At 40.1% G+C, this 14,794-nt stretch overlaps 1 protein-coding gene across 2 annotated transcripts in view; it reads left to right on the plus strand.

The window, feature by feature from the left end:
- Positions 1-14,794, plus strand: part of CASR (calcium sensing receptor) — a gene marked incomplete at its 3' end in the record, with an annotated part of 29,106 nt that overhangs the window by 1,372 nt on the left and 12,940 nt on the right. For both annotated transcript variants that reach the window (XM_081234840.1, XM_081234841.1), the window contains exons 2-3: positions 1,172-1,478; positions 5,499-6,383. In XM_081234840.1, the coding sequence (XP_081090966.1) occupies positions 1,172-1,478; positions 5,499-6,383 (1,192 nt within the window). The remainder of the gene's footprint in view (positions 1-1,171; positions 1,479-5,498; positions 6,384-14,794) is intronic.

The raw sequence follows: 14,794 nt of genomic DNA on the forward strand, positions 1-14,794 counted from the left end.
GTGGACAAATATCCTTTTTGTTGCTCCCTTGCTGGACAGAGTTGTGCAGGTGCCACATACATACCTGAGATCAAGCAAGAGCTTGTTCTGAAATAATATATATATTTTTTAATTGTATTAAAGAAAGATAGGAAAATCAGTTTAGCAGTATAGACGTTTTAGGTAATGAAAAATTCAGTAATAGATCTTCATAACTTTGCAGGTTTTAAAAAAAATGAAGGAAACATGAAGAAAATGACTTAGAGAAAATGTCACATTAAAAGTTAGACCAGGACTTTTAGGAACCTAACTGATACAATGAAGTATAACAGCTTGTATTTCTTTCCCCCTGCCTTTGAGTTCAAGTCATGAAACCCACGAGAGAGAACCTGCAGAGTTGTTAGGTTTTCTTCTCTGGGCGCTGATACACTGATTCAGAACATTTATCAAGCTCTCACTATGTCCTGTGTCCTGGAAGAGTGAAAACTATGTCACTGATCCTGTTTCTCTTTGTTAATTTGCTTGATTTTTATTTAAAATAATGTTCTTTGAAAAGCAATGCATGCTCATTTTTTAAAATAGAAAGTATAAAGACAAAAGCACACAATTTTAAAACTCATCATTCTACCACCCAGAAGTGACCACTGTTTGTGAACAGCCTTCCTATGCATAATATTTGTTTGCTTGTTTGTTTATGAAGATGATATCACTCGTTTCCTTTCCTCTTCTACCTCCAGGAATGTCAGTTTAAATTTGTGGCTCTGCAAATCTGAAGTTATTTTTAGCTTCTTATGTATTCAAATCCTAATCTATTTATATTTTCCCTGGTCCTTTTTTTTTTTTAATCTCTGTATTACTTTTACTAAAGTACCTCATATCAGTTACTTCAAATTCTTTGTTGGATAAGGCAGATACAAATGATTCATTCTATTACTAACCACAGTCCTTGTTATTATTGGTCCCTAACTCTGTGTGAGGCACCATGCTGAGAATTGTGCATAATTATCTCATGCTCACAGCCACCCTCTGAAGTAGGTGTTATCCCCATTTTACAGAGAGGATTTTGAGTCTCAAAAAACACAACATCATGAAACCAGAGTAATGGAACCAGGTTCAAACCAGCTTTGCCCAGTCTGTACTCTAAAGAAGTTGACCAGAAAGCCTCTTGCTTTCTTCCATTTCTTTCTTCCAGGTATAATTTCCGAGGATTTCGCTGGCTACAAGCTATGATATTTGCCATAGAGGAAATAAACAGCAGCCCGGCCCTTCTTCCCAACATGACACTGGGATACAGGATATTCGACACTTGCAACACTGTTTCTAAAGCCCTGGAAGCCACCCTGAGTTTTGTGGCCCAGAACAAAATCGATTCTTTGAACCTTGATGAGTTCTGCAACTGCTCAGAGCACATCCCCTCTACTATCGCGGTGGTGGGAGCAACTGGCTCAGGCATCTCCACAGCGGTGGCAAACCTGCTGGGGCTCTTCTACATCCCCCAGGTACCCGTGCCATCTCAGATGGGGTGATGTGGGCAGGGGCCAGGAAAGCAGCCTGGGAGGATGCTACACCCAGTGTCCATACAGTTTGCTATTTTCCCTTCTCTGGCTTTACTTTGGCACAAAAGATCTTTTAATTATCTGTATCATGACCACTGGGGATTTTTGAGACCCCAGAGTCAACAATGTCAACTGGGCCTTCACAATTCTTCCAAAATTCTTTTAAACATAACTTGTATAAAACTTTGTCTTTTCTTCCAAAGGGTTCAGTTATTTATTTTCCACTCCATTCCTTCAGTATACGGCCGTTCTTCTGCCTTTACTAAAAGAAATGAGACCAAATGATGTAAATCCCACCTTTCAAACCCAAAATATCTGCCCCAAATCCTAGTCCCTTAAAAGTCTCTGCCTCTCTCTCCTCTGGTTGAAAGTTTAGCTCGGAGGAAATCAGAGCATATTTTCTCACAAAATCGGAACTTAATCATTATCTTGCACATTCTAGAAATGGAAACTATTCTATTTCATTCAACAAATACTTGTAGAGTGTATATGAATAAGCAGTTTCCACCCTGCAGGAACTCAGCCTGGACAGGGAAATAGATGTCTGCATTTTCAGATACTAACAATTCACTGAAATAAGTGCTTTAATAAACATTTGTTCAAAGTTGCATATGTTTTTCACCAAAAAAAGACAGTGAACTCTAAATGCCATCTTATAACCTGATTTTTTTCCCATTAACACTATAGAGCAAACCTTTTTTCACATTAATATTTATAGGGCTGTGACATCATTTTATAATAGTGAAAAATTGGAAACAACCTAAATGTCCATGGGTGGGAGAATCAGCTCAATTGTGTTGCATCTCATATATCAATTTTTAAATTTAATTATATATCACACCTTAAATTATTTTCTTCAGTGTCTAGTATTTAAAATTTGTAAGAATACCTTTGATAGATTCACATTTCTATGCTGGGAGGTCTCTGTTTCCTTGGTGATAGCCATTATCCCTTTTTATACATGTGGCAACTGAAAAAGTCTTGTCATCATTTCCCGAATCCTTACTTCAGGGAATTAAAGGTGTTTCCCATGGGGAAACCCTGGCTCTATAATCTTTGTGCCAGAACGATCTGACAAAGCCCACAAGAGTAAATGTGTTGGGCAAGATGCAAATATGCATCTTTATATTTGGCATATTGCGCAGTAGTATTTTAAATACACAGTTAAAGCAGGTTGTCACAGCCAACAGACATAAGATGTAATTGCCATCAAGTAAATAAAGAACACGAAGGGAAGGGTTTTAATTCATTGTGGTTTGGATGAAATATAAGGTTAAGTTGAACTTGAATTATAAAAATGCTGAGAAGATTATAATGATTATCAGTCAAACCAATGTAAGTGTTCTGCAGCAGTGGTTCTCTGTCATGGCTGCATGTTGGAATCACTTCAAGAGCTTTAAAAATACTGATGCCTGGGACTCATCCCCCAGAGATCCTGGTTTAACTGATATGAGATGCAGCCTGGGCCTCAGGAGTTCTGAAAGCTCCCTTGATGAGTCTAATGTGCAGCAGAGCTGGGAATCGCGCCCTATTGGATGAAGGCAGAGGCCCCAGTTGAACTTCTTATGCCACTCACGCCACCAAGTGGATGGAACAAGCAGACCAGCTAGAACAAGTTGTGGTTAGAAGTTTTCTGAATCATTCATGAAACTCTCCCCTCTTACAATAAAAAATTTTGTGTGTTTTTAAGGGGTTTTTGGGGGGGGAGTGGGTAATGAATTGGTATTTATCCCCACTTTTATAGCTTGCCTTTTAAAAAGTGGACATATATTATAAATGCATCCTTTAAGAGAAACATATCCATGGAGGATATGTTATTTGTAATTTTTATATCTTTAAAACCCTTTTTGGCCCATTTTTCGAAAGAGTATCAAGAAGTAAGCAATAATGAATGAATTTACAAAAGGCCTGGGTAGACTTTTCATTTGCAAAAACCTGATCAAGAAGCCTGTTGTTTGGGTCTGCAAATAGAGCTCTCTAAAAACAGTTACATCTCAACAATTACTTAATCTAACTACCTGCCTCATGAGGTGTCACAGTAGAGCAAGAAGGAGCTTATTTTAATAAAAGGAAAAAAATCACTTTCATATTATAACTCTCAAAATCAAAGCTCTTGTCAGAAAAATAATGCCTGCTCATTAACAAAGTTGGACCAGGTCTTTCATGTATCAATGTCTTTTATGTTTTTGATGTAGAAACTATTCATTAATAAGAAGAAATATATAGAAAGAATTCATTTTAAAGCACTGAACATTGAAAACTAATTGTTTCAATCAGTGAAAAATATTAAAAAGGCATTCCCCCAAATTTCTTCAACATGGTTTTCTTAAGAAGTTTTAAATCTCTCTAGAAAACTGGAGAACAAGAGATATTAAATGTTCCTTCATTACCAAGAAGAAATTCCATTCAGTGTAAAAATGTTTTGTCCTTCATAGAGAACAAACGTATGGACACCAAGGGGGGAAAGTGGCAGGGGGTGGTGGTGGTGGTGTGATGAATTGGGAGATTGGGATTGACATATATACACTAATATGCATAAAATGGATAACTAATAAGAACCTGCTGTATAAAAAATGAATAAAATTCAAAAATTTTAAAAAAAGAGTTGAAAGACAAGACTGCTAATGGCAAAAATGCTGAACGAATGCAGGGATGAAATATGAATAAACCTCAAATTAAATTAAAATAAAAATACTTTGTCCTTCAGAAGAAATGGTTCAATGACTTGGAACTTCCTAACTGGTGAGCCAAGACACACAGGAGTGCTGCAGATAGGCTGAGATACTGACCCTCTCCAGGTCTGGGATGGTGGGTGGGGTCTAGGGTGGTCAGAACACACCCACAAGGGCTGGTCAGCCTCCTCCATTCACCCCACCTTCTATGTTTGCCACAACTTGAAAAGAAATTGGGAAGCTCTGCACTAACGAATGCTTTACATGATATTTGGATACTTCTTCAGGCAAGAATCTTTTACCACAAAAGGTAAGGGTTTCTACCCTTGGTGACCCACATCCATGCTCAAATATAGTACTGGCTATGTCCTAGAAAGTGGAAACACATCAAGGCAGCTTCTCCAGAGTTCCTTTTCAGCCTCTTTTGGTTTTGGAGACCCACATCAAAAGCCTGTCAAAAGGCCTCAACCACCAGCTGAAATTGCACAGAGGAAAGGGCTGCCGGTGGTGGTTGAACTCACTGAGAAGCCAGGAGAGGAAAGGATGTTTTTCTGACTATATTTAATGATGTACATCATCATGATTGTGATGAAGGGGAATTGAGCCTAATGAACCTAAATGGCTAATTGAGCCTAAATAATAAACAGTTCTTAGAAATGACTGCAATTGAGGGTACTTTTATCTAAAGTACTGCTGGCGTGGAGGAGGTGGGGAGATAGGGGAGGGGAGAGAGGGAATAGCTGGAGACTGGAAGAGAGAAACTAGGCAGAATAAGAAAGGGGAACCCCAGAGGCTTCTCTAAAGAGCCTTAGGTTCATAACCCAAAGGGAACCTGATTCTTTCCAGAAGTAAGTCATGGACAAAGTGTTCATTATAGTAAAGGGGAAGCTAAAATGTTCAAATGAGAACCTGGACCCCACAGGCAGAAGATACGTACATGGATATATTGTAGCCATGAGGCAGCACAGAGGAAGTTAGGAGAAACTGGAACAGTGCATAAAGGTTAAGTAGATCCTATTGTTGTTGGGTTGACTTTATGATCAGACCCATTTTTGAAGGTAGCACTGTGAAGGATCACCTGCTGGGAATTAGAATGCTCCTTGATAGACTGACAGATGCTTGAGTGCTCACACTGGAGAGGAATAGATTCTGGTTGTCTTTACTCCTTCATCCTGTCTGCAGTGACCAGCGTTTGATATATTAGATCAGTGAATGTTCAAAAAGCCTCCTCCACACAGTCTGGAGGCTCACCTGGCACCTCAATCACTCACTCATTCTGTGTTCTTTCCAGGTCAGCTATGCCTCTTCCAGCAGACTCCTCAGCAACAAAAATCAGTTCAAGTCCTTCCTCCGTACCATCCCCAATGATGAACACCAGGCCACCGCCATGGCTGACATCATCGAGTACTTCCGCTGGAACTGGGTGGGCACAATTGCAGCTGATGATGACTATGGTCGGCCAGGCATCGAGAAGTTCCGAGAGGAGGCTGAGGAGAGGGACATCTGCATTGACTTCAGCGAACTCATCTCCCAGTACTCTGATGAGGAAGAGATCCAGCAAGTGGTGGAGGTGATACAGAATTCCACAGCCAAAGTCATCGTCGTCTTCTCCAGTGGCCCAGACCTGGAACCCCTCATCAAGGAAATCGTCCGGCGAAATATCACGGGTAGGATCTGGCTGGCCAGCGAGGCCTGGGCCAGCTCTTCCTTGATCGCCATGCCTGAATACTTCCATGTGGTCGGAGGCACCATTGGATTCGCTTTGAAGGCTGGGCAGATCCCAGGTTTCCGGGAATTCCTGCAGAAAGTCCATCCCAGGAAGTCTGTCCACAACGGTTTTGCCAAGGAGTTTTGGGAAGAAACATTTAACTGCCACCTCCAAGAAGGTGCTAAAGGACCATTACCCGTGGACACCTTCCTGAGGGGTCACGAAGAAGGTGGTGGCAGGATAAGCAACAGCTCCACTGCCTTCCAACCTCTCTGTACAGGGGATGAGAACATCAGTAGTGTCGAGACCCCTTACATGGATTATACACATTTACGGATATCCTACAATGTCTACTTAGCCGTCTACTCCATTGCTCATGCCCTGCAAGATATATACACCTGCATACCTGGGAGAGGGCTCTTCACCAACGGTTCCTGTGCAGATATCAAGAAGGTTGAAGCTTGGCAGGTACATCCTTCACTTAGATGGCAGTTCACTGTGTAATAAAGCAGAGTTAGACTGATCCAAGCAAGACAGATTAAAGTGGTTACCTCAAAAAGCCAATATTTAAATGAGGTCACTAGATGTAGCCTGGGATTCAACTTGCCTTTTCAAACATCTGAGCAACTGACTTCTGCAAAATTGATAGTAATTTAATTTGATTATCTGTTTGAACCCTTGAGGTCAACTATTCTTTAGTCTAGTGGTTCAAAATATCAGGAGTATGGTCCCTAAATGTTTTTAAATATCCTGGGACAGATTTAGTACTGAGTGGAGTGTTTTTATAGTGCTTAAATTAAATATATTGTTCCCTTGTACGTAACAATTATTTCTTGAGTACCTATTATATTCCATATACCAAGTGTCATAAAACCATAAAATTAGTGTCACTATGTTTAGCCACCACTTTTGCCATTATATTACTCAAAATATAATGTGCTGGACCCCCCCATAAGTCAACTAAGCTTAGGACACAAGCAAATCAAGGGCACAGAAAAAAACTCTTCTTAAAAGGATATTGGTTATTTCAAAAAGAAACACTGAAGTAGTTGTCATAAAAAATAATCAGAACTTAAGTGGAATCCCTACACTTTAGACTTGTTTTGTATTCTTCAATTATATGCAGGAGAGACATCATAATCTTTTTTATTTCATAGAGCTTCTGAAGATAAAAGTCTGGCCCAACTTATATCCCATGGAGCTGTTCATGTCTTGCATATGTACCTTGATTTTTCAATAAGACCGTGTTTTATGCTCCTTTTGTATTTTCCTCAGTCCCAGACTGAGCTATCAGAAAGTGCATGATGGGGAGTGGGACGTGAGGGGAGGGTGTGAATCCCTGAATATGGGTTGAATGACTCAGCCTCCAGCTTCAGTTATGGCTCCCCCACTTACTGGCTGCATCATCTCAGGAAAGACACTGCTCTGCTCAAGTCAGTCTCCTCATCTGTAAAATCACCCTAATACCCAGCCTACTTTCCAACCAAGTTTCTTTTGAAGAGGAAATAAGATGATATATGTAAAAGCAATTTGTAAATTTTCAAACTCTTAAACAGGTGGTGATTATTTTAAGTAGGATTTCAATATGCCTCAAATTAATCAATCAACTGAGTAAAACATGATAATGAAACCAGCTTTGCATACAGAACCCAACCACCACAAACCCTTGGGAAAAGATGCCAAGAAACAAAGAACGTACATCCTATGTCAGTCACTTTAGAGATTCTCATGGGATGAGGAGTGACTGTCTAGGCTGGTAGAATGAGCCAAAAGGACCTACAAGTTCTTAGCCCTTCTCATGCGTGGGACGTCTCACTCAGGCATCATTGTTGGCTAAAGTTTCTAATCTTTACGAGGGACTGAAAGTTTCCTTCCTCGCATTGTGCCCCACACACTGCCTGGCAGAGAAAGGGAGCTCTAAAGAAGGTCAAAGACCAAAAAGATTTCAGGAGCCATGATGCTATAGAGTGGAGTTTTAAGAAAGAGGAATAAAGGGACAGTCTTTTAGTAAATAATAGTGTCTTTCTCTCTTCCCTTCCATGTCTCCCTCTCCTTCTTCCTCTCCCTCTTGAAAAGCCTATGGGGGGAAAAAAGCCTAAAGAAAAATCCCAGGGTGGGATTGAAGGGAAAAGAGGCTTCCAGTAGGTAGGTTGACAGTTCTGCTCTTCAGAGACTCCTCTCCCAGACAAGGAAGTAAAATCCAGATGGCCAAGGTCAAAGCATGGGCATATGAGAAAAAAAGCCAAGAATTAGGCTATAGTCATGGGTGGGACTTTCAGCTGCATGAAATAGAAAATTCAAACCAAACTGGCTTAAACAAAAGAAGGAACATTATTAGCTCACAATACCGAAAAATCTCAGAAATACCCCAGGTACAACTAGATGCTCTCATCTTCATCTCTTTGTTCCTTTTCCTTGGGCTTAGCAGTTTTCAGCCTCTGCAGCAGCTTCAGGCTCATAAAATCCTTACTGCTAGGCTCTCCTTACTTCCCAGGATTTCTTGGAAAAGTCCCGGAAACCACGTTGATTAGACAGCCTAAGATCACAAGTCCATCCCTGAAGCTAGGAGTGGAGTTCTCCCAAACTACTTAGACTGAGAGTAAGAGGGGGGTTGGATCCCCAAAGGGCAATCAGAATGCTCTTACCAAAAGGAGGAGGAAAGAGTAGCAAAGTGGCCAAAATAAAAAGTAGCCAGTACACAGACACCTCAGCTGGCCCTCGGACAGGTAAATTCGTGTCCTCCTGGCTCACACACGGTCTGGCACAATTCATCCAGGAGAGGAGACAGATAGCAAAATAGGGTCAGAGCTCTGGGGAGGAGCAACATGTGGGCATTGCCCAAAGTGTCCTGTGTGCTTGCTGTAAGTCTCCTTTAAGCCTCAGGAACCCAGACGGTTGGGTGGGCATTCTGGAATTTAAGCTCTTGGCCATGTCTCTGTCTATCAGGAGATGGACCAACAATTCTTCACTCTCATTACTAACACCTCCATGGAATCCTATCACTCATACAAGCTATACAATCTAATCCAAGTATCTCAGCCTGGAATTCCAGCCCCACCTTCTTTCAGTTCTCTTATAAGCCAATCTGCCTGGCACCTCCCCACAAGCACTTATTAGTTTTTGGCACAGTACTTTTACCTGAAGAGCTATCAAGTTTTGTCTCCTCTATCATTGTCCACCATGAACGTTTAACTCTTTTTCAAACTTCACTTTCTCCTGGAAGTCTTTTCAAATCATACTACCCCACACACACTTGCTGACCGTGCTTTCTTCCTCGCTTTTGCTGTTTATGTATATCCAAGTTAATCTTCCACAGCTCTTCAGTTAACCAAAATAGATTCTTATCAACTAAACTTCTGACTAAATAAGGTCAATCACAATCTTTTTCTTTTGTTGATCTTTTCTCCCCCTAAAATTTATCAATCAAGTCATATGCCTTTAAAGTAACACCAACCAACAGGTAACTTATGAGCACACAACACCCAATTCCCTCCTGACCTCCACAGAGACCCCAAGCCCTTCTCACACCTCCTCAGCTCTCTCTTCCCTCTGATTCCTCTGCAATACTCTGAGCTTCATACAAGCAGGAACTATGTCTGTATTGTTCAGCACTGTGTCCAGAACACCTGACACCTGAATATGCGTAGAATAAGTGAATGAATGAATGAATGAGTAGCAATCTAGTTGATTTGACCTGACAACATGACATAGAGTCCTTTGCAGAGAATTATCCTACCCAATAACCCAGCCTTGAATCAAATGACTCTGGCCAGGGTATTCTAGACTCTGATTAGATGAGCCTGGGTCACATGCCTAATGATCAAATTTGAATGGAACATCATGTAAATAAGTAGGTAAGGAACCACCTGCTTCCTTCTCTCAGGACAATTGTGCACAAGGCATGCTTCCTACTTTCTCCCACCTTACACCAACCACTCACTAGTCAAAAAATAGGCATGCATGGGAATTCCCTGGTGGTCCACTGGTTAGGACTTGGTTAGGACTTGGCGCTTTCACTGCTGGGGCCCAGGTTCAATTCCTGGTTGGGGAACTATGATCCTGCGAGCTGTGCAGCGTGACCTCCCCCCAAAAAAAAGGCATGCATGGTGAAAGAACCATGGTGATAACAGAAGTCAAATGGAATTGATCTGACCAGGAAGTTTGGGGGAAGGGGATGAATTGAGGTGAGAGCCAGAGGAGATGGAGGGGAGATAAGAAAATATGACTGAGGTTAGAGAAAGCAATTGGTCCTGGACTTCCCTACACTTAGCACAGGAAGTGGCCAAGAAGCAATAGGCTCCTTATCTCTGTGAACTGTCCCTCATTATCTATGTGAACGGGGTGCTTCGTGCATTCCATCCCATTTTCCCTCTGTGCTAAAAAGTGATACCATATGTAAGCTCTGGAAATTCTAGTTTCTAGTCTTTGGCTTAATTCAATTGACCTTTAGAGTACATACCAAGAGGTGATTCCCATTTATGCTTATAAATGAGCAATAATTTGACTTTAAAACCCTTTAGAGGAAATACCCTAAAAGGCCACAAGATGGAAATATTACCACATAATAGATAATACATGACCATCTAAGTGACGCGTGTTATGCACACCTGTCCCTCTTTTAGTATGTCTTTCTCAGTGTTTGGTTTTCTTTTTGAGCCTGTCAGTCTCTGTCTGTATATTATATTCTACGTTTAAGTCTTTCTTTTAGCTTTTTTCTTTTCTCTTCCCCTTCATTTATTTTTTCTTTCTCCTCATATTTCTCCCCAAATAAAATAACTTAGAAGTGTATTATACAGAATTATAATCTCAAGTATCGACAAAATTGTGTATTTTCTTTTTTTTTAATTAATTAATTTATTTTTGCTGTGTTGGGTCTTCGTTTCTGTGCGAGGGCTTTCTCTAGTTGTGGCAAGCGGGGGCCACTCTTCATCGCAGTGCGCGGGCCTCTCACTATCGCGGCCTCTCTTGTTGCGGAGCACAGGCTCCAGACGCGCAGGCTCAGTAGTTGTGGCTCACGGGCCTAGTTGCTCTGCGGCATGTGGGATCCTCCCAGACCAGGGCTCAAACCCGTGTCCCCTGCATTAGCAGGCAGATTCTCAACCACTGCACCACCAGGGAAACCCCCCTTGTATTTTCTTTTTTAATGGAACTATTAGTTCCTTCTTTTAAAATTCTCAAAAAGCAAAAAAAAAAAAAAGGGAGTTCCTTGGCGGTCCAGTGGTTAGGACTCTGCACTTTCACTGCTGAGGCCCCAGGTTCAGTCCCTGGTTGGGGAACTAAGATCCCACAAGCCTCACAGTGCAGCCAAAAATAAAAATAAATAAATAAATAAAATTCTAAAAAAAGAGTGTTTTCTCTGGGAGAAATATCTAAATTATTTTTTAGCTTATGTTGCTTTTTTGTGGTTCAGTGGTTATCAATTTAAAGATTCCCTATAATTGATTTTAAGGGTGAAATTGTTCCCATCTCCACCTTCCCTGTTATGCAAGGTATGATGCAGAAAATTAGGTGCTCAAGTGCAAAACATGCAAGTCAACACGCCAAAAGAAATATTAAAGATGCCTAAAGAGATGACTTAAAGACATGACTTAATAAACAGGTAATTGATTATTAATGGACAAGGTGCACATTTTGATTAGAAAAATGCAACACTCGTGATCTTGCTTGCATACCTGCTGTGAGGATGAAACACTACAGTACTATGCAGGTTAGGATTTGAAGTAAGGAAGAAAGTAAAAGATATCATCTGAATAGGCCTTTAAGGATGAATAAGATGTGTGAAAGGGATCTATTCCTTGAAGGAAATGTCAAATGCAAAGGCAATTACACAAAACAACACAGGTAAATCACAAAAACATCATGCTGAGTGAAAAAATCTGGACTGAAAAAAAAAAGTACAAATAGTATTGTGCAATTTATATGATATTCTATCTCTAATGGTAGAAAGAAAACAAGCAGTGGCCTAGGGCTGCAAATGGGGTGAGGACTGACTTGAAAGGGACATTAGGGAACCTTTTGGGGTGACAGTAGTGGTGGATACACAGGCAAATACATTTGCCAAGACTCAGAGCTACACTCTTAAAATGGGTGCATTTTATCCTATGTAAACTGTACCTCAATAAAACTGATTAAAAATGGAAAACAATGGAAAGCCCCCAGGGAAGGGGGCTCGCATGGGGATCTGAATGCCATTCAGTTTGGACCACTTTTCCTATTACTGCCTCTTGGGTTGCCACAAGCATTATATATGTCTCTACCATCCCATTTTTAAAGTATGTCTATCTTCTCAACCTAAATTTTACACTGTTCAACCTGTTGTAACTAGAGATAGACAACCTAGTAGATGGGCTATATAATCTAAGTATATAGTGTAATGGTTGAGAGTTTGGACTCTAGAGCCAGACTAACTGGATTTAAATCCCAGTTACTACCTAAAATAACAGCTTTATGGCCTTGAGTAGTCACTTAGTGTGCTTGTGCCTCACTTTCCTCACCTGAAGAATAGATACCTCTATCTGAAACTTATGAGGTTTTTATGAGGATGACATTAGTTAATATGCATACAGTGCTTAGGATACTGCCTGTACATAATAAACTATTTTTAAGTAATATTTTGGCCTTTTTTATAAAAAAAAAAAAAGGAAGCCTCATCCCTCATGCAATTAGTCTGAATTACTTTATCATAGCTAATTGAATAATTCTGGTTCTCTCTATGTTAAGAGACTTCCAGTCCTACATTTTAGGTGTTGGTTGCTCCCTTCATCCTTCAACTGGCATCCTCCTGTCACATTCTTATATGGAACAGTTGTGTTTGGGACTTACCCTTCTCCTCAAGCAACTCCCAGCTGTTACTCCAACATTATTACACTATGGTGATTCCAACTCCCTTTTCCCTCAAGAAAGTGGTGGAGGTTTTATAATCAGTTTATTCCGTGTTTTGAATGGTTACTGAGAATTAAATTATGCCTATAGCCGAAAACATGACATGCAAAATATAATATTTAGCTCGAGCTTTCTAAAAAGACCACAAAGGAAATATTTCCTCAGAAAAACCCAAGATGCCTCTTTTTCCTTCGTGAAGAGAAAGTTGTTTTATCCTATGAAAACTGTAATTTACTTAAGTGTGATAGGATATATCTATCCTATCACACTTAAGTAAAATCTTCTAGCACATTTTAAAGCAAATTCTAGTATTTCCCTGTTTGCTTGTTTGCCTGCTTGTTTGTTTGAATCTAGAAGTTTGATTTTTCTTTTTAAATCAGAAACCAAGAACTTAGGTTACATTTATAGCTCAAAAGGAGAAATTGTGTTGGCCCTTAATCCCATAGTATAATTGTAAGTATTCTGCTTTTTAATATATAGGTTTAAATTGCAACCAATTATATAAAAGCCTTAATTTTTATGGACCTTCTGCCTATGTACTCTTTAACGAATACAGATCTCACGTTGACCTTGTTTTTCTCATCTATGCTCAGACTGGTGAAAACCTCATTCTGGGCACAGTGTTGATTTAATGTTTACTCTATTAACCAAAACCTTTAACACACATAGTTTGAGTAGCCATTAAAATTCAGGCCCTCGGGGCCTCCCTGGTGGCGCGGTGGTTGAGAGTCCACCTGCCGATGCAGGGGATATGGGTTCGTGCCCCGGTCCGGGAGGATCCCATATGCCGCGGAGTGGCTGGGCCCGTGAGCCATGGCCACTGAGCCTGCGCGTCCGGAGCCTGTGCTCCGCAACGGGAGAGGCCACAGCAGTGAGAGGCCCGCGTACTGCAAAAAAAAAAAAAAAAAAAAAAAAAATTCAGGCCCTCTACAAGTCATTAGGAATACAGAAAGGAATAAGAAAGCATCTGCTTTAGAGGAGCTTGGTCTAATAAACTGTAGGTATAAATTTTCTAGCCACAAAGATTCCAGGGTGCTTTCTTTTCTGGATAAGATGTTTGCATTACTAACTCTTACCTTCTGCCTGTCTTTATCTCCTGTCCCATTTGTGGCTAGAGTTACCAGGTCTCATTAGTAAAATCTCAGCACCAAGTATCCTAGAGGTCACCTTGGTATCAAGGTCTCTACCTGCAGCTGAACATCAGCTCCACCAATGAAGTCATATTTGTATATTTTAAATCCCTTTCTATACTTTTGTTTTTGGAACAGCTTTACTGAGATATAATTCATATACTATATACAGTTCACTCATTAAAATGTACGATACAATGGTTTTTAGTATATTCACAGAGTTGTGCAGCCATAACCACAATCAATTTTAGAACATTTCACCATATCAAAGCTGTCACTCCCTACCACCTCATTCCCCCAATTCTTTTTTTAATTTATTTTATTTTTTTAATTGAAGCATAGTTGCTGTACAATATTATTTAAGTTACATGTGTACAACACAGTGATTCACAATTTTTAAAGGTTATATTCCCATTTATAGTTATTATAAAATATTGACTATATTCCCTGTGCTGTACAATATGTCTTTGTAGCTTATTTTATAGCTAATAGTTGGTACCTCTAACTCCCCTGCCCCTGCCACTGCCACTCCCCCCTTCCCTCTCCCCACTGGTAACCACTAGTTCTCTATATCTGTGAATCTGTTTCTTTTTGTTATATTCACTAGTTTGTTGTATATTTTAGATTCCACATATAAGTGATACCATACAGTGTTTGTCTTTCTCTGTCTGACATATTTCACTTAGCATAATGCCCTCCAAGTCCATCCACATTGCTGCAAATGGCAAAATTTTGTTCTTTTTTATGGCTGCGTAGTATTCCATTGTGTGTGTATACTATATCTTCTTTATCCATTCATCTGGTTTTTTATTAATTTTTGCTGGAGTATAGTTGCTTTACAATGTTGTGTTAGTTTCTACTGTACAG

Source organism: Mesoplodon bidens (assembly GCF_964165515.1).
Source record: "Mesoplodon bidens genome assembly, chromosome: 5".
NCBI lineage: Eukaryota > Metazoa > Chordata > Mammalia > Artiodactyla > Ziphiidae > Mesoplodon > Mesoplodon bidens.